A 27,382-nucleotide genomic window follows, 5' to 3' on the forward strand; every position below is an offset into this window, starting at 1 on the left:
CAATGCAGTATTATAGTGAAACAATGCTTGCCCCGTACGGACAGCATGCAAAACAGGGTTTTCACCGTACCTGAGTATATGTGACAATAATAAACCAATCTACCAATACTACTTAACTGAGCATTAGAAGTCAAATCGCGATACATCTGGAATTACAAAATTTTTTTAATGATGACTATGAAGCTATCAGATTTTGCAAACACCACTGATCCATTTTCCTGGTGGTGCACTTCCATGTAGCTACAAACCACTGCAAAGTGGCTGATTCATAATTCCACTATGAAATGGTCTAGCAATCCATTCAGTACAGGGAAATTATGGAGCCACTGTACAGTGGCATGCAAAAGTTTGGGCACCCCGGTCAAAATTCCTGTTTCTGTGAATAGCTAAGCGAGTAAAAGATGACCTGATTTCCAAAAGGCATAAAGTTAAAGATGACACATTTCTTTAATACTTTAAGCAAGATTACTTTTTTATTTCCATCTTTTACAGTTTCAAAATAACAGAAAAAGAAAAGGGCCCAAAGCAAAAGTTTGGGCACCCTGCATGGTCAGTTCTTAGAAACACCCCCTTTGGCAAGCACCACACCTTGTAAACGCTTGCTGTAGCCAGCTAAGAGTCTTACAATTCTTGTTTGGGGGATTTTCGCCCATTCTTCCTTGCAAGAGGCTTCTAGTTCTGTCAGATTCTTGGGCCGTCTTGCATGCACTGCTCTTTTGAAGTCTATCCACAGATTTTTGATGATGTTTAGGTCGGGGGACTGTGAGGGCCTTGGCAAAACCTTCAGCTTGCGCCTCTTGAGGTAGTCCATTGTGGATTTTGAGGTGTGTTTAGGATCATTATCCTGTTGTAGAAGCCATTCTCTTTTCATCTTCAGCTTTTTTACAGATGGTGTGATGTTTGTTTCCAGAATTTGCTGGTATTTAATTGAATTCATTCTTCCCTCGACTAGTGAAATGTTCCCCGTGCCACTGGCTGCAACACAAGCCCAAAGCATGATCAATCCACCCCCATGCTTAACAGTTGGAGAGGGGTTCTTTTCAGGAAATTCTGCACCCTTTTTTCTCCAAGCATACATAGAAACATGGAAAACCTACAGCACAATACAGGCCCTTCGGCCCACAAAGTTGAGCCAAACATGTCCCTACCTTAGAAATTACTAGGCTTACCCATAGCCCTCTATTTTTCTAAGCTCCATGTACCTATCCAAAAGTCTCTTAAAAGACCCTATCGTATCCACCTCCACCACAGCTGCCGGCAGCCCATTCCAGGCACTCACCACTCTCTGAGTGAAAAAAACTTACCCCGACATCTCCTCTGTACCTACTCCGCAGCACCTTAAACCTGTGTCCTCTTGTGGCAACCATTTCAGCCCTGGGGAAAAAGCCTCTGACTATCCACACGATCAATGCCTCTCATCATCTTATACACCTCTATCAGGTCACCTCTCATCCTCCGTCGCTCCAAGGAGAAAAGGCCAAGTTCACTCAACCTGTTTTCATAGGGCATGCTCCCCAATCCAGGCAACATCCTTGTAAATCTCCTCTGCACCCTTTCTATGGCTTCCACATTCTTCCTGCAGTGAGGCGACCAGAACTGAGCACAACACTCCAAGTGGGAGTACCTTTGCTCATTGCGGCCAAAAAGTTCTATTTTAACTTCATCAGTCCACAGGACTTGTATCCAAAATGCATCAGACTTGCTTAGATGTTCCTTTGCAGACTTCTGACGCTGAATTTTGTGGTGAGGATGCAGGAAAGGTTTTCTTCTGATGACTCTTCAATGAAGATCATATTTGTGCAGGTGTCGCTGCACAATAGAACATTGCACCACCACTCCAGGGTCTGCTAAATCTTCCTGAAGGTCTTTTGCAGTCAAACAGGGGTTTTGATTTGTCTTTCCAGCAATCCTATGAGCAGTTCTTTAGGAAAGTTTCCTTGGTCTTCCAGACCTCAACTTGACCTCCACCGTTCCTGTTAAATGCCATTTCGTAATTACATTACGAACTAAGGAAATGGCTACCTGAAAATGCTTTGCTATCTTCTTACAGCCTTCTCCTGCTTCGTGGGCATCATTTATTTTAATTTTCAGAGTGCTAGGCAGCTGCTTAGAGAAGCCCATGGCTGTTGATTGTTGGGACAAGGTTTGAGGAGTCAGGGTATTTATAAAGCTTTGAAATTTGTATCATCTGGCCTTTCCTAACGATGACTGTGAACAAGCCATAGCCCTAACAAGCTAATTAAGGTCTGAGGCCTTGGTAAAAGTTATCTGAGAGCTCAAATCTCTTGGGGTGCCCAAACTTTTGCATGGTGCTCCTTTCCTTTCTTTCACTCTAAAATTGTACAAAACAAAAATAATACACTAATCTTGCTTAAAATGTTGAAAAGAATGTTTCATCTTCAACTTTATGACTTTTGGAGATCAGTTCATCTTCTACTCACTTAACTATTCACAGTAACAGAAATTTTGACCAGGGGTGCCCAAACTTTTGCATGCCACTGTAAGAGTTGGCTGAAACCCCTCACATTCTGTGACCTTGTAAATGAACATGCTGAAATTTGGGATAGTCTGATTCAATCCCGAATAATGATCACATGTTGATAAAATGTACCTGTAAAATAGATCTAAGCAAACCATCAGCGTCTTAACACAAGAGTGTAAAATTACAAACTAATTTGCATCCTCATCAAAAAAATGGGCATTTATCTATGTGTACTCATTTTAAATCTGCTAAGATTCAAAACAGGCCTGGTAATAAAATATTTTAAGACATATAAAAATACATATTTTTGTCTCCTAAATGTTCCACCTCTGCTGGCTACCTTATGTTTACCCAATGATGTTCTCACGCTTCATATTTTATATTGTGATAGAGTCACAGAAAAGTACAGCACAAAAACAAGCCCTTCAGCCCATCTAGTCCATGCTGAACCATTTAAACTGCCTACTCCCATCAAACTGCAGAGGGACCATAGTCCTCCATACCGCTACCATCCATGTACCTATCCAAACCTCTCAAACATTGAAATCCAGTTCATGTGCACCACTTGTGCTGGCAGCTCGTTCTAAGCTCTCACAACCCTCCGAGTAAAGTTCCCTCATGTTCCCCTTAAACTTCCGAACTTTCACCATTTTCCCATGGCCTCTGGTTGTGGTCCCATTCAGCCTCAGTGAAAAAAAGCCTGCTTGCATTTATCCTACCTAAACCCCTCATAGTTTTGTATACCTCTATCAAATCTCCTCTCTACGTTCTAAAGAATACAGTCCGAACTTACTCAAACATTCTTTATATCTGAAGTCCTCCAGACCCAGCAACATCCTTGTAAATTTTTCCTGCACTCTTTCAACCTTGTTCGCATCATTCCTGTAGGTGACCAAACTGCACACAATACTCCAAATTAGGTCTCATCAACATCTTATATAACTTCAACATAACATCCCATCTCCTATACGCGATACATTGATGTATGAAGGTCAATGTGCCAAAAGCTTTCTTTACGACTTTATCTACCTGTGACACCACCTTCAATGAATTATGTACCTGTGTTCCCAGATCCCTTTGTTCTACCACATTCTTTAGTGTCCTAACATTTATTTTGGTTGTTCCTAGAGAAGTGCAAAACCTTGCACTTGTCTGCATTAAATTCTATCTGCCATTTTTAAGCCCATTTTTCCAGCTGATGCAGATCCCTGTGCAAGCCATGATAATCTTCCTCACTGTTCACTACAACCCCAATCTTTGTGTTATTTGCAAATTTACTGATCCAGTTAACCACATTATCATCCAGATCATTGATACAGATGACAAACAACAAATGACCCAGCACTGATCCCTGTGGCACTCCACTAGTCACAGGTTTCCAGTTAGAGAGGCAACCATTCACTACCACTCTCTGGCTTCTCCCACAAAGCCAATGTTTAATCTAATTTACTACCTTATCCTGAATACCAAGTGACTGAACCTTCTTGGCCAGCCTCCTATGCGGGACCTTGTCAAATGCTACTGAAGTCCATGTGGATAGCATACACTGCCTTGTCTTCATCCACTTTCCTGGTAACTTCCTCAAAAAGCTCTGTAAGATTGGTTAGACATGACCTACCACTCACGACGCCATGTTGACTATCTTTAATCAGTTCATGTCTATCCAAATACTTATACATCTGGTCCCTTAGAATACCATCCAATAACTTTCCCATAGCTGAGTCAGACTCACTGGTCTACAGTTTCCTGGTTTCCATTTAGAGCCTTTTTAAACAGCAGAACAACATTGGCTATCCTACCAATATCTTTTGTATCCTGGTTTCTCTTGTACTACTTCAATATACTGCCAGTTCAACTCGCTGCTCGGCTCTGTGCCGAACTAAGGGGTTTGTGGGCAGTCCCTCTGCGAACTTCAGTCCAGAACACTATTTGCTTGCAGTATTTATTGTTTGTATGATTTCCTTTTTGTTTTCTGCACATTGGTTGTTTGACTCTCTTGTTTTTAATGGGTTCCTTTGGGTTTCTTTGTTTCATGGCTGCCTATTAGGAGGCAAATCTCAAGGCTATATAATGTATACATTCATTTTAGTTCCAATCCTGATAAATCTGCAATTACAAAAAAAGCTTTTTAATCAAATCAACTAATTCAATTTGAAGGATAAAGGGCAACTATGAAAATAACCATAATTTGCTAATTTATTCACAAACATGAGGCGCTCCACACTTCTGTCCATTCTCATAAGGCAACTGACAATGGTTTTATCAGAGGTACACTGGACATGGTCTCTTCAAGGAAGATTGATGGATATCAACTAATCAGACGAGAGTAGAATAGAGTCCTTCTGTAAAGAGGAGTCAGCATATTCAGATTGTAGAGGAGTCTGATGCAACAAATAGATGGGCCTTACTGTTAACTCAGGTAAAAAATGTCAACAATGTACATAAGACTTAAAAACTCACATGTCCAATGACCATCCTCTATACAATTATTTCTTAAGGTTATTTTTAAAAGTATTAAAATGCTGGAGGAACTCAGCAAGTCAGGAAGCATCTATGGAAGGGAAAAAACATTCGATGTTTTGAGTCAACACCCTTCATCAGGACTATATAGATGCTGCCTGACCTGCTGGTTCTTCCAGCATTTTGTGTGTGCTACTTTGGATTTCCAGCATCTGCAGAATCTGTCTTATTTATTGCCAATCATTTTTGTTGTTTTTTTTTTGGATTTTGTTAATCAGGCTTCTCTCAAAAGTCAAAGGTTCGACATTTGTAAGTCACTGCAAATCTACAGAAATGCTACTTCTATGTCACACTGCCCTTTTCCAACACCCTTCTCACCACCAGTGTTTAGTTTGTAACTGACTAAAGTAATGATCAAGTAAATTCAGATTAGTAAACACAAAATCTCTGCAGATGCTGGGGTCAAAGCAACACGCACAACAAGCTGGAGGAATTCAGCAGGTCGGGCAGCATCCGTGGAAACAAACAGTCAATGTTTCGGGCCGAGACCCTTCGTCAGGACTGAAGAGGGAGGGGGCAGGGGCCCTATAAAGAAGGTGGGGGGAGGGTGGGAAGGAGAAGGCTGGTAGGTGTCAGGTGAAAAACCAGTAAGGGGAAAGATTAAGGGGTGAGGGAGGGGAAAGGCAGGAAAGGTGAAGAAGGAATAGGGGAAAGCACAATGGGTATAGGAGGCGGAACCATGAGGAAGGTGATAGGCAGCTGGAGGAGGGGGCAGAGTGAAACTGTGAGGGGGAAGGGAATTACTGGAAGTTGGAGAATTCAATGTTCATGCCAAAGGGCTGGAGACTACCCATACGGTCTATGAGATGTTACTCCTCCAACCTGAGTTTGGCCTCATCATGGCAGTAGAGGAGGCCATGTATGGACATATCCGAATGGGAATGTGAAGCAGAGTTGAAGTGGGTGGCAACCAGGAGATCCTGTCTGTTGTGGTGGACGGAGCAGAGGTGCTCGACGAAGCGGTCCCCCAATCTGCGTCGGGTTTCACTGATGTAGAGGCCGCACCAGGAGCACCAGATACATGTCTATACTACTGCCATGATGGGGCCAAACTCAGGTTGGAAGAGCAACACCTCATATACCGTCTGGGTAGTGTCCAGCCCCTTAGCATGAACACTGAATTCTCCAACTTCCGGTAATTTCCTCCCCCTCCCTTCCCCCATCCCAGTTTCACTCTGCCCCTCCTCCAGCTGCCTACCACCTCCCTCATGGTTCCACCTCCTCCTCCTACCCATTGTGCTTTCCCCTATTCTTTCTTCACCTTTCCTGCCTATCCCCTCCCCCACCCCTTGATCTTTCCCCTTACTGGTTTTTCACCTGACATCTACCAGCCTTCTCCTTCCCACCCTCCCACACCTTCTCTATAGGGCCCCTGCCCCTTCCCTCTTCAGTCCTGACGAAGGGTCTCGGCCCGAAACGTTGACTGTTCATTTCCACGGATGCTGCCCGACCTGCTGAGTTCCTCCAGCTTGTTGTGCAAGTTCAGATCTGTAACTGTTTCCATGTTTATACGATTAACACCATCACAATGATTTTTAAATAACCATTGAAATTTACGTCATTTACAAATTACCTGAGGGGACAGTCCAGAAATATTCAAAGGAGCAAGTTTGCTTGGTCTTAAAGCAGGAGCAGACTTTGGTCGACGCCTGTTCACAGGTTCTACCTCCTCAACTCGCTGACTACCTTCTTCTTCAGAGGAAGTCCTTGAAGGTATTAAAGCACTCCCTTCTAGGAATGGTGTTGGCGGATAATGGCCAGCAGTCCTCTCATGAGTTTCTTGCGTAAGGTCCTGTTTGACTCCTAGGGTAACGGGTGATTGAGGGCCAGCAGGACTAGTTGGAGGTGACCCACTGGTTGTCGCAGTATCTGAAGCAGAACTACTTTGCTGTTTGTGTTTAAATTTAAACGAATCACTCCTCTTTGGAGGCGTGGGAGGCGTAGAGCCAGATTCACTCTTTGAGGATTGTGAAGAATGGGTCTGCTTTTGCGTTGGGGAGAGATAATCGATCTTTGGAGGTGTCTGTGGTCTTTTGAAAGTATCTGGATCAAAGACAGGCTTCCTCTGTTTTGGCATTTTGAATATGGAGAGTTTCCCAGGTTCAGGTGAGACATCTACCATTGTTTTTGGCCAGGTGCCACCATTGTGCTTAGGACTGTGTCCCTTTTCAATGTCAGTATCTACTACCACACAATCTGCAACTGCTGGGTCAAAGGTGAAACGCCTTTTCTCATGTTCCGCAATCCCATATCCTCTATCAGAAAAAACCTCCGAGCTCATAGGAGCTTTAAGGTCTGAATAGTTGCAGCAAGTGTGTTCAGCTGTCCGATATGTACTGGGCTGTAAAGAACAGCTGGAAAATTGTTTGTGTTCACAATAAGAGCCATCTTTGTGATCTCCGTCACTTTTGTCATCAAGTATGTTTGAATTTGTAATGAAAACGTCCGTCTGTGTTGAGCAATTGTGTTTCAAGTTTCGAGTGTTGGGAACCTGTACCTCCGACTCCTGAATCCTACAGTTACCAGATTTTTCAGACTCCTTTAATGTTTCAAGTATATTCTGCCCACTCCAAGATGAACTCTGAGGAACCACCTTTAAAAGAGAGACAGAATGTTAGTGTTTAATTTTAATAACAAAGTTTTTACCACCAAGACCAATCTTTAATATCATGTGTAACAATTTTATGGTTGTACATGCAACAAAACTAAAAATATGGTTAAGAAAATATTTGTATTTCAGAAAGGATAACATATCTTCAAATAAATCTATAGAATATGTAGCTAAAAGAAGTTCTCCCAAATTTAAACAACATACTTGAAAATGTAAAATTTTATAGTTTAGCCTCAGCAGAAATATCTTTTTTTTTCTGATTTTTTGCTACAAATGACACAGTAGCGCAACAGTTAGCATAATGCTTTACAGTGCCAGTGACTGAAAGATCATGGGTTCAATTCCTGCCGATGACTAAGGAGGTCATACATTCTCTCCGTAACCGCATGGGTTTCCTCCAGGTGCATGCTCGTTAGGGTGAATAAGTTGTGGGCATGCTATGTTGGCGCAGGAAGCATGGCAATACACTTGGACTGCCCCAAAGACATCACTGGACCGTGTTGGTTGTTGATGCAGATGACACATTTCACCGTATGTTTAATCTAAATGGACAAATAAAGTAAATCGCAATTTCAATTGCTCCTCTTCTACTGCCACACACATCATCACAAAAATCCACAATGACTGATGTGGGCACAGAGGTATTAAAATAATCTTCTCTGCTATAACTGATGGACAACATTCTATAATAATGTAAAAGATTATATACAAACACAAGAAAGTTTGTGGATGCTGGAAGAACTCAGCAGGTCAGACAGTATCTGTGGAAAAGAGTAAACAGTCAATCTTTTGGGTTGAGGCCCTGCTTCAGGACTGAGAAGGAAAGAGGAAGATACCTGAATAAAAAGGCAGGGGAAGGGGAAAGAAGATAGCTAGAAGGTGATAGGTGAAACCAGGTGGGTGGGAAAGGTCAAAGGCTGGAGAAGAAGGAATCTGATAGCAGTGGCGATTGGACCATAGGAGAAAATGGAGGAGGAGGGCACCAGGGTAAGACAAACAAGAGAGAAGAAATGAAAGGTCAGAGTGGGGAATAAGGGTGGGGGGGGGTGGAGAGAAGGAAATTTGTTCACTGGAATGAGAAATCGACATTTACGCCATCAGGTTGCAGGGTGCCCAGACAGAATATAAGGTGCTGCTCCCTCCACCCTGATGTGTTAGTCCATAGCACAAGATGATGCCACGGACCAACACATCGGAATGAGAATGGGAATCGCAAAAAAAATGCTTGGCTGCTAGTTGTGGCAGATGGTGTGGTAGTGCTCAATGAAGCAGTTCCCCTAATTTACAACGGATCTCACCAATGTAGAGCAAGCCGCATCGGGAGCACTGGACACAATAGAGGACCCCAGCAGATTCATAGGTGAAGTGTTGCCTCACCGAGAAGGACTGTTTGGGGTCCTGAATGGAGGTGAGGGAGGAGGTACATGGAAAGGTGTAGCACTTAGACCACTTGCCAGGGAAAAAGTGCCTGGAAGGAGATTAACGGGGAGGGACGAATGGACAAGGGAATCGTGGAGGAAGTGACCCCTGTGGAAAGTGTAGGGGAGGGGTAGAGGGGAAGGTAAAGATATGTTAAATTACAGGCTGGACATGTTGTATGAGCAGTACTCTTCTTTAATCATTTTCATGAAAAGACATTAAATGCTCTGAAGGGATAGATATCGCAAATGCTAAGAGATCTACTTTTCAGACATTAAGTATCTGCTTTTGATTTGCAGTATCTCCCCAAGGAAGTTTGAAAGCTTTCCTTGCAATGAATTTTAAAACTGTGATCGCAGAGAATTAAATTAATCGCATTTTAACAGGCTCCAGTCAAAGAAATGTACAGTGCAACTGCCCAAAATAACCTCTGCATCTAATACATCGCAAACGGTACTTTTGCAGCAACTGAAGAGACTTGCAACCATTCAAAATAACCATTAGTTATGCTATGAAAAAGAACTGCATTCACTAGAGTGGGCAGAAACGTCATGAAGAAGCTACTCAATGAAGCTGCAATGCCTTCACTTCCAATGTGAACAGACAGAATTATAATGCTTCTCCAAGACATATTTTTGATGAATATTCAACAATGGACATTATTATTCATCCTGTACCTATGGATGGGTACATCAACTAGCCAGAACAGCTTATTGTCGTCAGTTCATTCACTGAAACAGGAGAGAATGGGCCTTACTTTTCAAAGCTCAAAATAATTTTTATTTTCAAAGTACATTTATAAACATTTATAGATTCATTTTCTTGTGGGCATTTACAATAGGTACAAAGAAATACGATAGAATCAATGAAAATCTACACAAAGATGGACAAACAATCAATGTGCAAAGAAAGACAAGTATGCAAATAAAAAAAGCAATAATAATATTGAGCATATGAGTTGTGGATCCTTGAAAATCAATCTATAGGTTGTGATTCAGTGCTATCCACACTGATTCTGGAGCCTGACAGTTGAAGGCTAATAACCGTTCCTCAACTTTGTAGAGTAGGACCTAAGGCTCCTGTACCCATTTGCTGATGACAGCAGTGAGGAGAGGGCATGGCATGGACAGTGAGGGTCCTTGACGATGGATGTTGCATCTTGTGGAAGCGCTCCTGAAAGTTGAGGCCACCTCTACATTGGTGAAACCCTACATAAATTGGGGGACTACTTTATCAAGTACCTCTGCTCCATTCGCCAAGAGCAGAATTTCCCAGTGGCTAACCATTTTAATTTCTATCTCCAATCCCATTCGTCATATCAATTCATGGCCCCCTCTTTTGCCACGATGAGGCCACTTTCTGAGTAGAGGAGCAGCACTTCATATTCCATCTGATTAGCCTCCAACCAGATGGCATGAGCATCGATTTCTCCTTCTGGTAAAAATTTTCCTCCCCCTTTCCCTCTTCTTCTATTCTCTACTCTGGGCTCCTACTTCTCATCACCTGCTTATCACCTCCCCAAGGTCCCCTCCTCTGTCATTTCTCCTATGGTCCACTCTCCTCTCTGATCAGATTCCTTCTTCTCTATCCTTTCCTTTCTCACCCACCTGGCTTCACCTATTATCTTCCAGCTAGTCATCCTTCCCCTCCCCCTAACTTTTTACTACTTTGTTTTTCCCCTTCCTTTCCAGTCCTGAAGAAGGGTCTTCGCCTGAAACCGCGACGTTTATTCATTTCCATAGATGGTGCCTGACCTGCTGAGTACTTCCAGTATTTTGTGTATGTTGCTTTGGATTTCCAACATCTGCATAACCTCTTGTATTTATAATTATCCTCTGACTATCACCACTAATGTATTTGACCTGGCAAAATTAAAATCAAAATCAGGTTGGGTATCACTAACTTACATGATGTGAAATTTGATGTTTTGAGGGGCGGTACAATGCAAAGACATAACTTTACTATAAGTTACAAACTAAATCAATAGTGCAAAACAAGGGAATAATGAGGTAGTGTTCATGGACTGCTCAGAACTCTGATGCCAGAGGGGAAGAAGCTGTTTCTGAATCACTGAGTGAGGGTCATCAGGCTTCTCTATCTCTTCCCTGATGATAGAATGAGAAGAGGGCATGTTCAGATGGGCAAGGTCCTTAATGATTGACGTCACCTTGTCGAGACACCACCTGTTGAAGATGCCTTTGATGATTGGGAAGGTTGTGTATGTGGTTGTCCTTTCACAGATATTCCCTTTGTCTCTTCCATCCCTTCTGCCACATTCTCAACTACTTAAAACCATCCTTTTAAAATCTCTTGACCAGTTCTGATGAAAACTCTCCAATCTGAAATGTTAATACTGTTGCTCCTGCCACAGAATCTGCCTGACTTACTGAGTGTTTTCAGCATTTTCTATTTTACTAACACCAGCTGTTGGGACTGACCTACTGAAAATATTAATGCTTAATGAGCGAATGGGAACTATACCATGCACTAACTCCATGAATTCTGTACACTGGAATGTAATAAGTATTGAAAAGTGTTTAATTCCTTTCCAAAATCAATATTTGGATATCTTTCCTCTAGCACAATAGTAAGGTATATGATTAAATGTGGTCTAGTGATAACTTTGCCAAATTTTCTGCAGAAGTGTAAGATCTGTTGTTTGTCCAGATCTGATGCTGTGGTAAACAGTCTGGCTGGATATTCCTACAGAAGGATAAACTAACAATTAGCAAACAGAATTGGCTGTTTTATTTACTTTAGAAAACTGTGAAGCAACCAAAACTAAGTTGGCTGTTAGCTTGTCTTTCTAAATGGAATACCTATTCAGATTTTTTTAATATATTCTCATATGTAGAGATAGCTTGTTAACCTGAGGCAGCTCTAAGATTTCGACTTAAAAACGTACAATTATCTCAACTGCCCAGCATATTATCACCCACAAGAACCATGTCAAACTTCAAACAATCGAGGTATGAAATTACTTAAGTATTCTGGTTTAATTGTACAATGGACATTACCTATACTATAAAAGAGAAATAAAGTTACCACCCAAATTAACAGTTTCATCCTGTGTTGGATAGAGTACCATATCTGTAAAATTCTTACATAACTTATGTGATTTTTTTTTCCTGTTGAGTATGTCTTTTTTACTGAGACATGGTAAACAACTACAACTGAAAGTATATGAACAAAGCAATGCAAGACAGTTTTGAATGTGGAATTTTCAAAGATCGCAAACATTTCAAAGTGTGTTTCAGAACAGTCTGATATTCTTCATCTTCTGAATTTTTGAGTTTTTGAAGTCTGCTTTGGTTAGGCCACATTTAGAGTTTGTATTCTGATGTTATCTGACTCTTATATGCTAATAGGTGAACTCTTGATCTCTCTATCCCATGTGCTCCTTGCAATTTTTGTCTACCTGCTTTGCACTTTTTCTATAGATGCATTGTTTTCCTTTTTGTCACTATATTCTGCATTGTTTTCCTTTTTGTCACTTTGATGTACTTGTGCATGGACTAATCTGCCTGGAAATGGAAGCTTTCCACTGCATCTTGGTACGTTTAACAACAATAAACTAATTCCAATTCCACATGGACCATACCTTCATCAGCGAAAGACTGACAGAATCCCTGCAGTTTCGTAACAAAGCTTCACATTCTGTCAGCGACTTGTTTTCTAGTGCAATACCATTTATCTGTGAAAGACAAATATGAGTTAGGAACATATAGTAAATTATTACATACAAAAGCCAATTTTTCTGCAGCTTCCAAATTTTTAATCACTATGCTGATGAGAATTTTATTAATGCATTATTTATGATGGTGACCTTATGCACATCCAGACATTGATTTTTTTGATCTTCAGTGTTTTTCTTAATATGTTGGGTTACTTTAAGCCTAATTTCAAAGCTCAATCTTCTGGTCATGGCTTTCCTAAGATTTTTCCACAACTTTTACTTCCTTGAACTCTGCGATCTCCAGCAGGTCTGTCAACTATGCAGCCGTAACAATCAACTCGACATTGTCCATATACAACTTGCCCCATGCTGACCTAAATGTGTTCAGAACATGAATAATCACTCAAATCTCTTAATTACTTTTAATGCAGATCTTTAGTGTGACCAACTTGCATTCAGTGAAGGAGGGACAATCTTACAAGTGATTCAGCAGTTCGATCCTATACTTACTAGGATTCAGAAGAATGAAAAAAAAATTCTGGGGGAGGAGATATTGAAAAGATGTTTCCCCTCTTTGAGTCAGTGCAGACTCAATGAGCAGAATCACCTGTTTCAATGCAGTACAACTCTGAGGAAATATAGAACAAGGAAGGATATTTTAAGTAAAAAGGGTCATGGTTATGATCTAGACTGAACTCCTGCCTCAGCAAGGAGCTGGGCCCATTACAACTTGCCTATCGCCACTATAGGTCAACGACAGACACAATCTCAATGGCTCGCCATACAGCTTTAGACCACCTGGACAACACAAACACCTACGTCAGGATGCTGTTCATCGACTACAGCTCAGCATTTAATACCATCATTCCCAAAATTCTGATTGAGAAGTTGCAGAACCTGGGCCTCTGTACCTCCCTCTGCAATTGGATCGTCGACTTCCTAACCAGAAGACCACAGTCTGGGCGGATTGGTGATAACATATCCTTCTCGCTGAGGATCAACACTGGTGCACCTCAGGGTTGTGTGCTTAGCCCACTGCTCTACTCTCTATATGCACATGACTGCGTGGCTAGGCATAGCTCAAATACCATTATAAATTTGCTGACAATACAACCATTGTTGGTAGAATCTCAGGATGAGAGGGCATACAGGAGTGAGGTATGCCAACTAGTGGAGTGGTGCCTCAGCAACAACCTGGCACTCAACATCAGTAAGACAAAAGAGCTGATTGTGGACTTCAGGAAGGGTAAGATGAAGGAACACATACCAATCCTCATAGAGGGATCAGGTGGAGAGAAAGAGCAGCTTCAAGTTCCTGGGTGTCAAGATCTCTGAGGATCTAACCTGGGTCCAACATATCGATGTAGTTATAAAGAAGGCAAGACAGCGGCTATACTTTATTAGGAGTTTCAAGAGATTTGGCATGTCAACAAATACACTCAAAAACTTCTATAGTTGTACCGTGGAGAGCATTCTGACAGGCTGCATCACTGACTGGTCTGGAGGGTCTACTGCACAGGACCGAAAGAAGTTGCAGAAGGTTGTAAATCTAGTCAGCTCCATCTGGGCACTAGCCTACAAAGTACCCAGGACATCTTTAGGGAGCAGTGTCTCAAAAAGGCAGCGTCCATTATTAAGGACCCCCAGCACCCAGGGCATGTCCTTTTCTCACTGTTACCATCAGGTAGAAGGTACAGAAGCCTTAAGGCACACACTCAGCAATTCAGGAACAGCTTCTTCCCCTCTGCCATCCTGTTCCTAAATGGACATTGAAGCTTTGGATACTACCTCACTTTTTTTTAAATATACAGTATTTCTGTTTTTGCACTTTTTAAAATTATTCAATATATATAATTGATTTATTTATTATGTTTTATTTTATGTATTATTTTTTCTCTCTCTGCTAGATTATGTATTGCATTGAACTGCTGCTGCTAAGTTAACAAATTTCACATCACATGCCAGTGATAATAAACCTGATTCTGAATGGATGCAAGCAGGAATTTCTTCTCTCAGAATTGTGAACATTTTTAATATTTCTTCCTCTGACTTTTTGAGCTTTTGAATTCTACTTTGGTTAGGCCACATTTAGAGTACTGTTTGCAGTCCTGGTTCCCACATTATTGGAAGGGTGTGGAGACTACGGGCAACATGATAGAAGTATATAAAATCATGAGAGGTATAGATACAGTAGACGATGTAGCCTTTTTACCAAGGTGGAAATATTAAACTCTAGAGGCTTAGCTTAAAGGTGAGAGGAGGAAAGTTTAAAGGATATTTGTAAAGCAAGCTCTTTTTTTTATTCCACAGAGTGGTAGGTGCCAGGACTGCACCACCAGGGGAGGTGATGGAAACAGATACAATAGCAACATTTAAGGGGCAATTATACACACAGGTAAATGGTATTAGCCTTAATAGACTTCTTGGCTGGAATGGACAGGTTGGGCTGAGTAGCGCGTTTCCAAGCTGTACATCTATGGAGATACAGCTGGCTTGAGGAACCAAATGGCCTAACTCTGCACTAATCTATTCCATATTTCAACCTGCCTTATTTCCATTTAGAAGTATGTCTGACCTTCATGTCGATCATTAGTGAGATCAGAAATTCTGTGAAATTAAACAAATAAAATGTCCCTACTCCTCCCATGACACAGTACATTATAGTTCTGACATGTGGTTCACAGAACTGTAAAATTTCAGACTAACTGTAATGAGTCTGTCTCCAACTGTTAAGGATCCTTCTCTGGCAGCTGAACTGCCGGGAGAAACAGTAGCTACATATATTCCCGTCTCCAAGCTGATTCCAATGTCTGCAAAGAGAGAAAAAAAACATAATGTGAGCACAGAACTAGCTAATCACCCTTCATTCAAACATCAAATTAAACCTTTACACGTTAAATACAAATACGTACTGTTAAGTTTCACTTATCAAGGTGGCTAATTGTTTTTCTATATCAAAGGTCATAGGCTTTGCCTCTTGGAAGCTATTTGGTAAATATCAGGTTGCCTCTTAGGGTTCTTAAAATGGACTCCATGTTCCCATTAAATCCTCAAAGATCTCTGGTTCTAGGCAAAGATTTAGGTACACTAATTCATTGGCACACTGATTCTAGGTACATTGGAAATCCTTGTTACAGATGGCTGTGGAGGCCAAGTCATTGGGTATATTTCAAAGCAGAGGTTCTTAATTAGTAAGAGCATCAAAGCTTACTGGGAAGAGGCAAGAGAATGAGGTTCGGAGGGAAAATAAATCAGCCATGATTCAATAATGGAGCAGACTTAATGGGCCAAGTGGCCTAATTCTGCTACTACAGATCCATAAATTATCTACTATTAAAAAGAGCCCTTCCCAAATTTCCAGGCAACATTTTTCAAACAGGAAAAGGTAGCACAAAGTAAAAGTGCAAACAGAAGAACCATCAGGGGTTCAAGAAATATTTGGAAAAGGAGGAACCACTATAATTCTGGCAATTCTGTTCCCAACCAGGAGCAAAATAAAATCATTTATAAGGCTTTTTTATTGTGATCATCACTGTATGCAATTTGACAATTTGTGATTACTGTAAGTTGAAAAATAAGTCACCTTCCTGTCTGAAATGCAACTCATTCTCAGTCTAAATGATTCTTACAAAGGATAGGATTCATAAATATGCTCACACGTTAACTAATGGATTGAAAACCAGCTCTCACTTAAAAACCCATTCTCAATACCACATTTCTTCTCTCTCGGTTAACAATAAATATACAACTTTTATTCTCTTAACCCATCTCCCTAACAATACTAAAACCTGCCTGTTCAATATGTTCCAACATCAGTAATAGGGATGTTTTGCTTCACTATAAACAATAATGCAGATGAGTCAGTTTGACAGTGAGAATATGCACTCAGTGGCCACTTTATTAGTTACACCTGTACACATCCATATTAATGCGAATATCTAAATGTCCAATCACGTGGCAGCAACCCAATGCATGAAAACATGTAGACAGGGTCTAGAGGTTCACGCCAATCATCAAAATGGGGAAGGAATGCAATCTAAGTGACTTTGACCACGGAATGATTGTTGGTGCCAGACAGGGTGGTTTGAGTATCTCGTGATGATGACGTCGACTGAGAGGCCAGCGTTGAGCATTTTCATGTCTTACAAGGCACAGGATGAGAGACTGTGTGGCGCACCACTCCTCGCACAGGCATTTCGCAGTACAGTACTTTCTTTATTTTACGAGGTCAAGTTGCGAGCTCAACACTCAACCCGGCACGGATGGGAAGTGTACTCAGGAATGGCCCGACTGGATTCGAACCCGGGAACCTCCGTTCTGGAGTCTGGCGCTGATGTCACTGAGCCACCAGCCAACCTAATATCTTGGTATCTCAAAAACTACTAATCTCCTGGGATTTTCATGCACAAGTTTACAGGGAACGGTGTGAAAAACAAAAAAACATCCAGCGAGCAGCAGTTGTATGGGAGAAAATGCCTTGTTGATGAGAGAGGTCAGAGGAGAATGACCAGACTGGTTCAAGCTGACAGTAACTCAAATAACCACATATTACAACAGTGGTTTGCAGAAGAGTGCCTCTGAATGGACAAAATATTGAACCTTGAAGTGGATAGACTACAGTAGCAGAAGATCACAAATATACACTCGGTGGCCACCTTATTCAGTACAGTAGGTACTTTATAAACTGGCCACTGAGTGTATTATGTAGATGAGCAAAACATTGTGGTTTGGGGAAAAGCAATCAAGGTAAGTCGTAACTTTTACTTGACCATTATAGATATATTTAGTGTCTAACTTCAGTTTCCTAAAGACAAAACTACTTTGGATACATGAGAAGTTAAATTACCTTTGTGCCCCATAAGGTTGATATGAACTGGAGTGATAGCTCTACCTCCCAAAGATTTTCTTCTGCGAACTACCACATTAATGACCCCTCCACCATTCAGTACAGCTTTTATAACATGTTTTCTGTCTTTGTTGGTAAGATCTACATCATTTATCCTGAGCAAGCAATCATTCACCCTGGAAGAGAAGTTTAAAAAAAGATATATTGGACTAAGTCATAAAAGAATGTTGTACCACTTTAGTTTGAAAATGAAACTTTTCTTTTTGCAGAAATGGATTAATTAGCTGGCTATACCTTAACTTTCCATCTGCAATACTTCCTTTATCAACTTTAATCACAAATATGCCAGAGTCTCCAGGTAGATAAGGTTCTTCAGCTCCTCCTGCTACATCGAAACCCAATGCCTTCAAATCCATGTCATCCTAAAGTAGGCAAAGGATTCTTTAGCACATTCATACTTTTACAACTGTATGATATACTCTTAGTGCCTCCAATACAAAAAAATTATCATGGCAGACATATCTCTTTCACAAATTTAGTACATGGAGTACATCTCTGAAACATAACTGAACAAAATGTATTAAATACTGAAAGGACAGAGGCAGATGAACAATGATCAATTCCCCAACGTTTATTTTATTTTACAGAGCACGTCAAGGGTGAGATGAAACATTCTCCAGTTGCCTGTATGAGTGAAGCCCCAATGACAGCTGATACTTATCACTATTCTAGTCAAAGAAACTTGCTTGATTAGTAGTACCCTATTCATTACTCTGCATACTCAGTCACTCCACTGCTGGCTTACAGAGGCTGCAATGTATACCATCTGCAAACTGGAAATAACAGTTATTGCCTCAGCCAGTGACATTCACTTGTCTTCAAGTGAGGGCCAGCGTGACAAAAATCCTTTGAAAAATCTTAATGATTATTGAATTAATACATTGCTTACTAATCTCCAATGACCTAATTTTATTGAAAAACCTATAACCAAAGCAAAGCCTGCATGTACAGTAAAACATAACTTTTACCAAGAAAAACACAAGATGTACAGAACTGAAAAAAAAAACACTCAGACCTCCAGTCGTACTTGTCACACTGCAAAATATTTTCAGTGAAGTTTTAAAACACACCCTATCTTTTGGAAATTCAACTACTTCTGTCTCCCATTCAAGGGAATCTGTGTCAATAGCTGAATCATGTGAATTGTGAGCCATCAGCTGCCGAATCCGTGCTTCCTTCTCCAACTGGTTTTCCATCTTCTCCCTTAACAAATGAGAAAAATTAGAAAACCTACCTCAGGATTTAGATATACTTTGTATCAAAACAAATACAACGTCACTCAAATATTGACTCTATAATTGCCCAAAACGTATTACTTGTTTAGTATGTTTTTATTTTTACAATTTGCAAGTTTCTTCATTGAAAAGAGAAAAAAAAAAATAATATATATGTATATATATATATATATAAAGTATGTGAAATTACTACATTTTCTGGTACCAAATAAGACTGATTTTGCAACTGGCCAAGGTAATAAATTTTAAAAATAACTTGTAAATATATAAATTGCATGGGCAGCATAGATGGGTCCCAATAATTTCAGTGGCACACATCTAACAGAAGAGCATAACATTTTCTTTATTCATAATTGGTCAATGAACCAAAATACAGAGGAAAAGCTTCAACTTAAACGACCTGTTGTCTTTACTTGACTCATTCACTGAAGCTTACAAGAGAACAGGCCTTATTCTGGTTCTTGACCAACTTACCACTGATGCACATTACCCCAACACAAAGGTCTAATCAGGGACTAAAACCTGTGGAATGTTTCTCATACCTCGGGAGTCAGCTTTCAAAGAAGGCAGGTAGAGATGCTGAAATTCACCATTGCCGTCCGTATGGCTGCAGTATGATAGCAAAAAGCTTGGAGAATTTTACAGAATACCATATTAAGAATTAGAGAAAGGTTTTAAGGACCTATTTGAAAACACTTTTAGTGGGGAAGCTTCAGAAATTGCCCCCTTCTTTATCTAAGAAGTAAATTTGAGAAATGTGCTCTCCTCGATAGAGTAGATTTGCATCCATCAAACCACATTTGAAGGTGAAAACATTACTACTTACTTCAATTCTTTGAGTTCACGAACGGCATCATTCTTCTGTTTCATCATATCATCGAGATCCCGAAGAGCTTCTGCCAGATCACTCACAGCTCTGTCTCTTTCCCGTCGTAAGTTATCACATAAGGTTCTACAAAACACGAAAATACACCTTCTGTCGAAGTAAACCAAAACCTAAAGCATTTGCTGTAACACAGTTGCAAACAACACTTGGGGAAATGGAGAAATCACTGGTAACTCGCTAAAACAGGTCCACAGTGGAGGCCATCTCAATGGGTCTGTAATCATCTCTGAAACATCTGAACAGTAAAAGCACCCATATCAGACTATTTTTATTAACTACTGCCTCCAGTGCTATTATTCCATGCAAACACACCAGTATATTCCAGATCCTGGGAGCTAATGCCTCCCTTTGCATCTGGATCCTTGACTTTCTGATCAGCAGTACCACAATCAGTAAGGATAGGCAGCAACGTCTCCATCACCATTATTCTAAATGCTGATGCCCCACAAGGTTGTGGCCTCAGCCCCCATCTCTAATCCCTGTACACCCATGTCTGTGTGGCCAGATTCTGCTCTAGCTCCACCTACAAGTTTGCAGATAATACCACTACATTGGCCCCTTCTCAAATAGCAATGAGTCGGAGTACAGAAAGGAGATAGAGAGCTTAGAAACATGATGTCATGATCCTTTATTAGAACTAGGAAAGGGATAACACAATTACATTTTAAGTTGCAGACAGAGTGGTTGGAGGAACACCATGATAATATAGTGGTTAGCATGACGCTGTAACAGGTTGGGGCAGAGATCAGAATTCAATTCAGACGCTGTCTGTAAGAAGTTTGTATGTCCTTCCCGTGAGTATGTGGGTTTCCAATGGCTGCTCCAGTTTCCTCCCACATACTAAAGAGGTACCGGTTAGTAGGTTAATTGGTCATTGTAAGTTGTCCTGCGGTTAGGCTAGGGTTAAACAGACATAGATGGGTTGTTGAATGGTGTGGCTTGTTTTGCGCTGCATTTTGAAATGAATACTAAGGGAATGCCTGTGACAGGACAAAAATCTAAGTTGTCCAGGTGACACGGTTGTTTTTGATACCATCTAATTAATCACAGCTGATCAGTCAGGTGGTGTATAAGCACAGGCAGGTAAGGGCAGGTACTGAAGAAAAAAAAATACGCTGGACATGTGATTTGAAATAAAAGAGAATATAGAAAATACTCAATAGATCAACTAGTGAGAGAAACATTGAGTTAAAGCCATTAAGTCCATGACTTAGATAGGAAATGATCAGTTCTGACACAAACAGGAAAGGCTGACTTACTGAAATGGTTGAATTCAACATTGAATTCCAACACCCGTTCCTCCAACTTTCAAGGACATTCTCTTAGGTCACTCTACCCTGTCCCTCTTTGCAATGTAAAGCAGATTTGCTTTTTCACTTTACTTGTTCTGAGAAAGGGTCTTTGACCAAAGATTTAATAATTTCTTTGTCCACAGCTGATGTCTGACTTTTGCCATTGTTTTCCCTGTTTTGCCACTAGACCTATGCCTGGAATATATTAATTTTAGACTGAAAGGAAATTGTGAACTGAGTAGGGAAGCTTAATAAGTAAGCCATTTGCAGATTTAAAGGACTTTGGGTGCACCTTACCTTATGCTTTCTCTTTCTGCAACTATTTTATCTCGCTCTTGGAATGCCCAGTCTCGCCTACGTTTAGCTACTTCTGCCTCCTGTATTCCTTCCTTTAGTTCTTGGGACATGGCTTCACACTGCTTCCGCAGCATCTCGATTTCTTTACCAGCCCTTTCCATGTCCAACGTGGCCGAGTCTTGTTTCTGTAAATTCAAACACTAAACAATTTGTGCTGCTTTGCAAACTTCACTAGTGATTTAAATTCTATTATCATAGACAATGATTAAAAAGCAAAATATTCATAAAAAGACTATTTCTGCACAAAAAAATGGCTAGAAGTACAAAATGGATCTTCAGTGACAGATGCCTGATGGTCACATTTACTAAAAATATATACAATATTGATAACTCGAATTAGGTACAAAATATTGTTACTTAATCTTTGCAAATTAATGCCAAGTTTAATGGCCACTGTTCCAAAATTAAAGTGAAAAAGTTTTTTGGGCAGTTAATCCTACACACTCCTTTGCCATTAAGTAAAGAAACACAAAACAGACAACTGACATTCATATAAGCATCTATTGTACATTCAGGACTCCAGAAGGACCTTTATACCCACAATTTTTGAGAGGAAAACCAATGTATGTGTACAGTAACAAACTTGCATATAGCAAGATGCCACAAAACAAAACATGTAATGGTAAAGGAACAAGGATGTCAAGTGGAGTCTGATTACATTATGAAAAATAACCAGGGCCACAATGTTTATAGCAAATGTTCCTAATTTTATTGAAATTAAGATAATATAATTAATAGTCACCCCCAAGCATTCAGTAGTCCTCAGCTAATGTAAAAAGATTGTTGATTGGCCTGAAATTATTTTCTTGAGATCTGTGAATATATATACACCACTTGAAGAATTCCTGCTTTTTGAACATTCAAAAGTAGCTCAATTAAATAATAGAGCTTTGTTTAATCTTAAGATATTTAATTGCAAATTATTCTTGTCCTTGAGCTAAAGTCACACTCTCCCACTGTATGTGTTGAATAGGTATAAACGAACATTGCTTAAACTTAACAACTTTGTTCTGTATATTGAAAGAAATGTACCCCGTGGTGCATACAACACCAACACCTCCCCCGGGCGGCTGCAAATATGTGACACTTTGGCTTGAGGCCTAGTCTTCACTACAACTAAGGCCACCCAGCTCCCCTGCCGTTTGCCAATAAGCCAATTAATTGGATTTGCAACATTCCACACCACCAATGTCCAAGAGGGTCTTGCAAGCAGAAGAAAAATGACTAACTCTCTTTTAAAACTTCACACTTCCTTCACGCACTGATGCCTCTCTGTTGCAGGCAGCATCACCAGCTCCTTCAGTTTCTCTACCAATGAGCAACTCACTGATGGGGTAGACTTTTAGAAGGAACTCAAAAAGACTGAATGAAAAAGTTCACAGAGAAACTCCAGATAAATGGGAGAGTCACAATAGAAATTATTTGTCATTCCTTGGACAGAAATTACCACCTCACTTTACAACTTTAGAGACACACACACAAAAAGGAAGGCCATCACAATGGGAATCTATAATTACAATGATAGGATTCTGCAAAATGCTACCACCAAAATATATGTTGCCAATTAAGCCACTGCTGGGTACAAGCAAAGTAAGTGATCTCATAATCTTTCCAGGATGAAACAAAGCCAACAAGATGGTGTTAATGAACAATGGATATAATAACCTAATACACTCAATGGCCACTTTATAATGTACAATTGCTTGTTAAAGCAAATCTCTAATCAGCCAATCATGTGGCCGCAACTCAATGCATAAAAGCATGCAGACATGGCCAAGAGGTTCAGTTGTTGTTCAGAGCAAGCATCAGAATATGGGAAGAAATGTGATCTAAATGACTTTGATCTTGGAATGATTGATGATGCCAGATGGGACAGCTTGAGTACCTCATAAGCTGTTGAACTCCTGGGATTTTCACGCACAATGGTCTCTAGACTTTACAGAGAATGGTGCGAAAAACAAAAAAACATCCAAAGAGCAACAGTTCTATGGGCGAAAACACCATGTTAATGAGAGAGATCAGTGGAGAATGGCCTGACTAGTTCAAGCTAACAAGCAACTCAAATAACCACATGTTACAACAGTGGTGTTCAGAAGGACATCGCTGAATACACATGTCGAACCTTGGACCTTGACAGCAGCAGAAGACCATAACCATATACTCAGTGGCCACTTCATTATGAGGTACCTCATAAAGTGACCAGAGTGTAGACTTCCAAGAAAGCAAGCTGCACTTCAAATGTTGGTATAAATATGTACTGTGTCATTGCTCTCAACTTAATTTGAAATGCCTACAGTGGGTGAGATTTAAAAAAAACAGCAGAGACTTTAAAAAAATATTTTCAGTTTGGAATATCCCCCTGTCCACCATGAAGATGAAAGTCAGAAGAAACACCTTTCTTCTAATCTTCTAACATTGCCACTCCTGTAAAGGAGCTCAATAAAAAAAATGTACCAGCAATTATTACTCAAAGGTTATACAGGAAACAAGACTCATAAAAGCTCACTATAATAAAAAAATTCAACTTCATCAGTAGAGGTAAAGTTTAAAACAGCATATATAATATCCAGTTACTTACAACTAGTGAATCAGACATGTGTCAGGATTTGGCATAGGAGAAAGGAACAATGGAAAAGGAGATCCATGCTTTCAATAGCTGGGACATCAGCTATTGAAAATGATGTTGAAGTCCAGGACGAAATAAATGCCAAGCCTGAATATCATGTGAGTTCATAAATTCAAAGTTCTTCTGCAAACATTCTGCTCCAAACTAAACTTATCTTAAGAGCTTAAAAGATAGGCTGGAAGTACCTGTCATTGCACCTGCTGTATTTGACTACTTCCACCCCTAGCAAAACTTCCACCTTCACAGCTTCGCTCACAATTTCAGTAAAGATCCAAGTGGTCACAGTTATAAACTTAAAAGTGAGCCTGTTATTATGTATTATGTTTAATGTTCAAATGTATTTTTAATGAATCATTCCTAGAGTGCTGCACCAGTATATCAACCTGGAATTTTCAACTCAAATCCCCCTGACGTTGGACTTAAACCCACAACCTTTCCTTTCAGAATAAAGTCCTATCATAGAGCCAAGTTCTGGGCAATTGTTCATAAAAGAGTTCAAGTCAGTGTTGGAAACTGAACGCTCAATTATGTTGCAATGATAAGAATTGTTATGGAAATTGGAACCTAGATTTTCCCACTTTAGCTTTCGTGATGCACATTAGCACAACAATCCTACTTTTAATTTTTTACTGATTGACCATACTTAGATTGCCATAGCCCAGGTAAAAAGTTTGCTGTCCGTTTTAGATTTTACATTTTTATAATTTCAAGTTCCACTGAGGAAAAACATTCAAATCACTACTAATTCAGATTTAAGCTCAGAAAGAACCGTATCTCTTGTAGATTTGGTATCCAGTGACCAAACTGAGCAACATCTCCACAATACTACTGGCAGTAAATACTATTACATACGCCAGATTGTGCGAGAGTGAGATAGCTAGTATTCCACATCTGGATCAGCGTGTTCATTTTCTTAAAGGAAAACTCAATTTTTAAGCAACTAGAAATACATTTGGTATCATTAATTTTTCAAAGATGAAAAATATGAGGGCGGCACGGTTAATATAACGCAGTAACAGTGCCAGAGACCTGGGTTCAATTCCTGCTGCTGCCTGTAAGGAGATTTCACGTTCTCCCTGTGACTGCGTTGGTTCCCTCCAGATACTGTGGCTTCCTCCCAGATTCCAAATCACAGAGCTTGGTAGATTAAATGGTCACACGAGTATAATTGGGCAGCTCTCTGGAAGTAGCTGTTACTTTGTATCTCTTAAAGAAAATCTAGCTTGTAAATATTACACAAAACACAATGGAGCACCCACATGATTAAGAGAAATTTACAGTACATGCAGTGCATAAAACAACTCTGTATAAGGGCAAAATTCACCTGTCGAGCCTGGTAGTACTCCCGCAGTAACTGATCTCTCTGGATGATAGCTTCTGTTCTTTCTTTCCTAGCAACATCTCTCTCTTCTTTCACAGTCTCAATATCCTTACAAGCCTGATCAAGCTCCTTTTGAGCTTCTGCTTTGTCCTTCACTTCATGGCAGTATTTCTCCAGCAGTTCATTCCTCTCACAGATAGCATGATCTCGCTCTACCAACGCAGAATGAAGCTCCTGAAATTTAGTTGCAACACAAGTGATGTCACCATTTTGATAAACATGACAAAAGCACCATCTCATATGCTGCTCCCATTTTGAACTCATAAACAATCTTACTTTTGGAAAATGTTTGCTGCAACAAATGTAACAGATGGTTTTGATGTTAAATATCACATTCATATTCATGTAAATATGTAGGGAATATGTTACATGATCCCCTTTTACCCTTTCAAAAGAAACATATTACAAAAGCATGAGCATTGCCAACCAGCAATGACATTAGTTAATGAAATGCTCAACTAGCAACTACGGGTTGGCACGATACAATAGCAGTTAGCATAACGGTTTACAACACGAGCACCACCAATTCAATTCCTACCACTGTCTGTGAGGAGCTTGTATTTGCCCCATGTCTGTGTGGGTTTCCTCCCGGTGCTCCACTTTCCTCTCACATTCCAAAAACATATGGGACTAGGGTTAGTGAGTTGTGGGCATGCTATGTTGGTGCCAGAATTATGGTGACACTTGCAGGCTGCTTCCAACACATCCTTGGACTGTGTTAGTTGTTCACACGAAATGATGCACTTCCCTCTATGTTGCAATGTACATGTAACAAATAAAGCTAATCTTTTCCCTAAACTACTCTGATGAGACATATTTTGTCTAACCCCATTAGTTCAGATTTATTAATTTATTTTATCCTTTCCAGTCCAAATGCCAGAAACATGAATGAAAACATCAAATGCTGGAAACACACAGGTCAGGCAGCATCTATGGAGAGAGAAATAGTGCTAATCTTCCAGGAACAATACTCTTCATCAGAAACATCAACCCTGCTTCTCTTTCCTGATCTGCTGAGAGTTTACAGCATTTTCTGCTTCATGTATATTGTTTCTGTTTGAGAGATTAGGCAGGGTGGAGGGCAGAGATCCAGGTTGGGACTGATATGACAGCAACAATGTTTTCCCTTCCTCACTACTGTTAGTGACAAAGACACACATGCTGACAGGTTTCCATGACTATGTCGGGAAACTTGACTCTTGCCTTGGATTTTACAGCAAACACCATAACTGACGCCTAGAATTTAGCAGATTGTGAGCATGTTCCTTATTTTATTGCTAAGTGGAATCAAGTGCACTATCTTTCTTTAAATCATATACAGTATATTCTGGTTAACTGGGCCGTTGGTTAATCAGGGCAACTGCTTATTTGGGACAACTCTTAAAGGAAAAAAAATTGACAAAATTGCCTAGATTCCCTTTGTTTATTTGGGACGCTAAGCTGCTTAAATATGGCTGGTGAATGTTGTGAACATTTTCTAATTAGCATCAGTCGTGAGCACATCGTGTGACCGTTAAGACACTACACCATGCTTATAGCTAACAGTTTTAAATAGTGTCACTTGTGTGTGCATGTGTGTCTGTATATTCAAAACAATGATTTTTGTTGTTGATAGTTGGAGAGTAATTAACAGTAAGAAAATTCAGAACTTTTTCTCGCTGCGGTTTCAATCACTCAAGCTTGGAGATGCCAGAAATGGCTGGAGTGAAAATGAAACAATTTCACTACTTCAGTAAGTCAAAACTACAAAGAATTTGAAGGTATTGACAATCGTCATGAATTTTACAATTAAAATGAAGATTTGGATGCAATTGTTGAAAGCATTGTTTTAAGCAAGTCCACTATCTGCACTAGGTGTCTGCTAATTTTGCTCAAAAGAACATGTCAGCATATACTGAATGAATTCTTCTGTTGACAACTATTAGGAACTAATACAGTTCTATAGTACTGCACTAGTTTTGGTAATGTTCTCATTTATTCTGCACTTAATT

At 40.1% G+C, this 27,382-nt stretch overlaps 1 protein-coding gene across 9 annotated transcripts in view; it reads right to left on the reverse strand.

Moving 5' to 3' along the window:
• Nucleotides 1-27,382, reverse strand: part of dlg5a (discs, large homolog 5a (Drosophila)) — a 232,376-nt gene that overhangs the window by 60,441 nt on the left and 144,553 nt on the right. For 4 of the 9 annotated variants that reach the window (XM_072282812.1, XM_072282811.1, XM_072282810.1 and 1 more), the window contains exons 9-17: nt 25,335-25,565; nt 21,325-21,524; nt 19,676-19,801; nt 18,685-18,817; nt 17,849-17,976; nt 17,555-17,730; nt 15,415-15,518; nt 12,634-12,726; nt 6,576-7,595 (exon numbers count right to left, since the gene is read on the reverse strand). In XM_072282812.1, coding sequence (XP_072138913.1) covers nt 6,576-7,595; nt 12,634-12,726; nt 15,415-15,518; nt 17,555-17,730; nt 17,849-17,976; nt 18,685-18,817; nt 19,676-19,801; nt 21,325-21,524; nt 25,335-25,565 — 2,211 coding nt within the window. The remainder of the gene's footprint in view (nt 1-6,575; nt 7,596-12,633; nt 12,727-15,414; nt 15,519-17,554; nt 17,731-17,848; nt 17,977-18,684; nt 18,818-19,675; nt 19,802-21,324; nt 21,525-25,334; nt 25,566-27,382) is intronic. The other 5 variants (XM_072282814.1, XM_072282815.1, XM_072282809.1 and 2 more) reach the window with 2 other exon arrangements.

Source organism: Mobula birostris, chromosome 18, assembly GCF_030028105.1.
Source record: "Mobula birostris isolate sMobBir1 chromosome 18, sMobBir1.hap1, whole genome shotgun sequence".
Lineage (NCBI taxonomy): Eukaryota > Metazoa > Chordata > Chondrichthyes > Myliobatiformes > Myliobatidae > Mobula > Mobula birostris.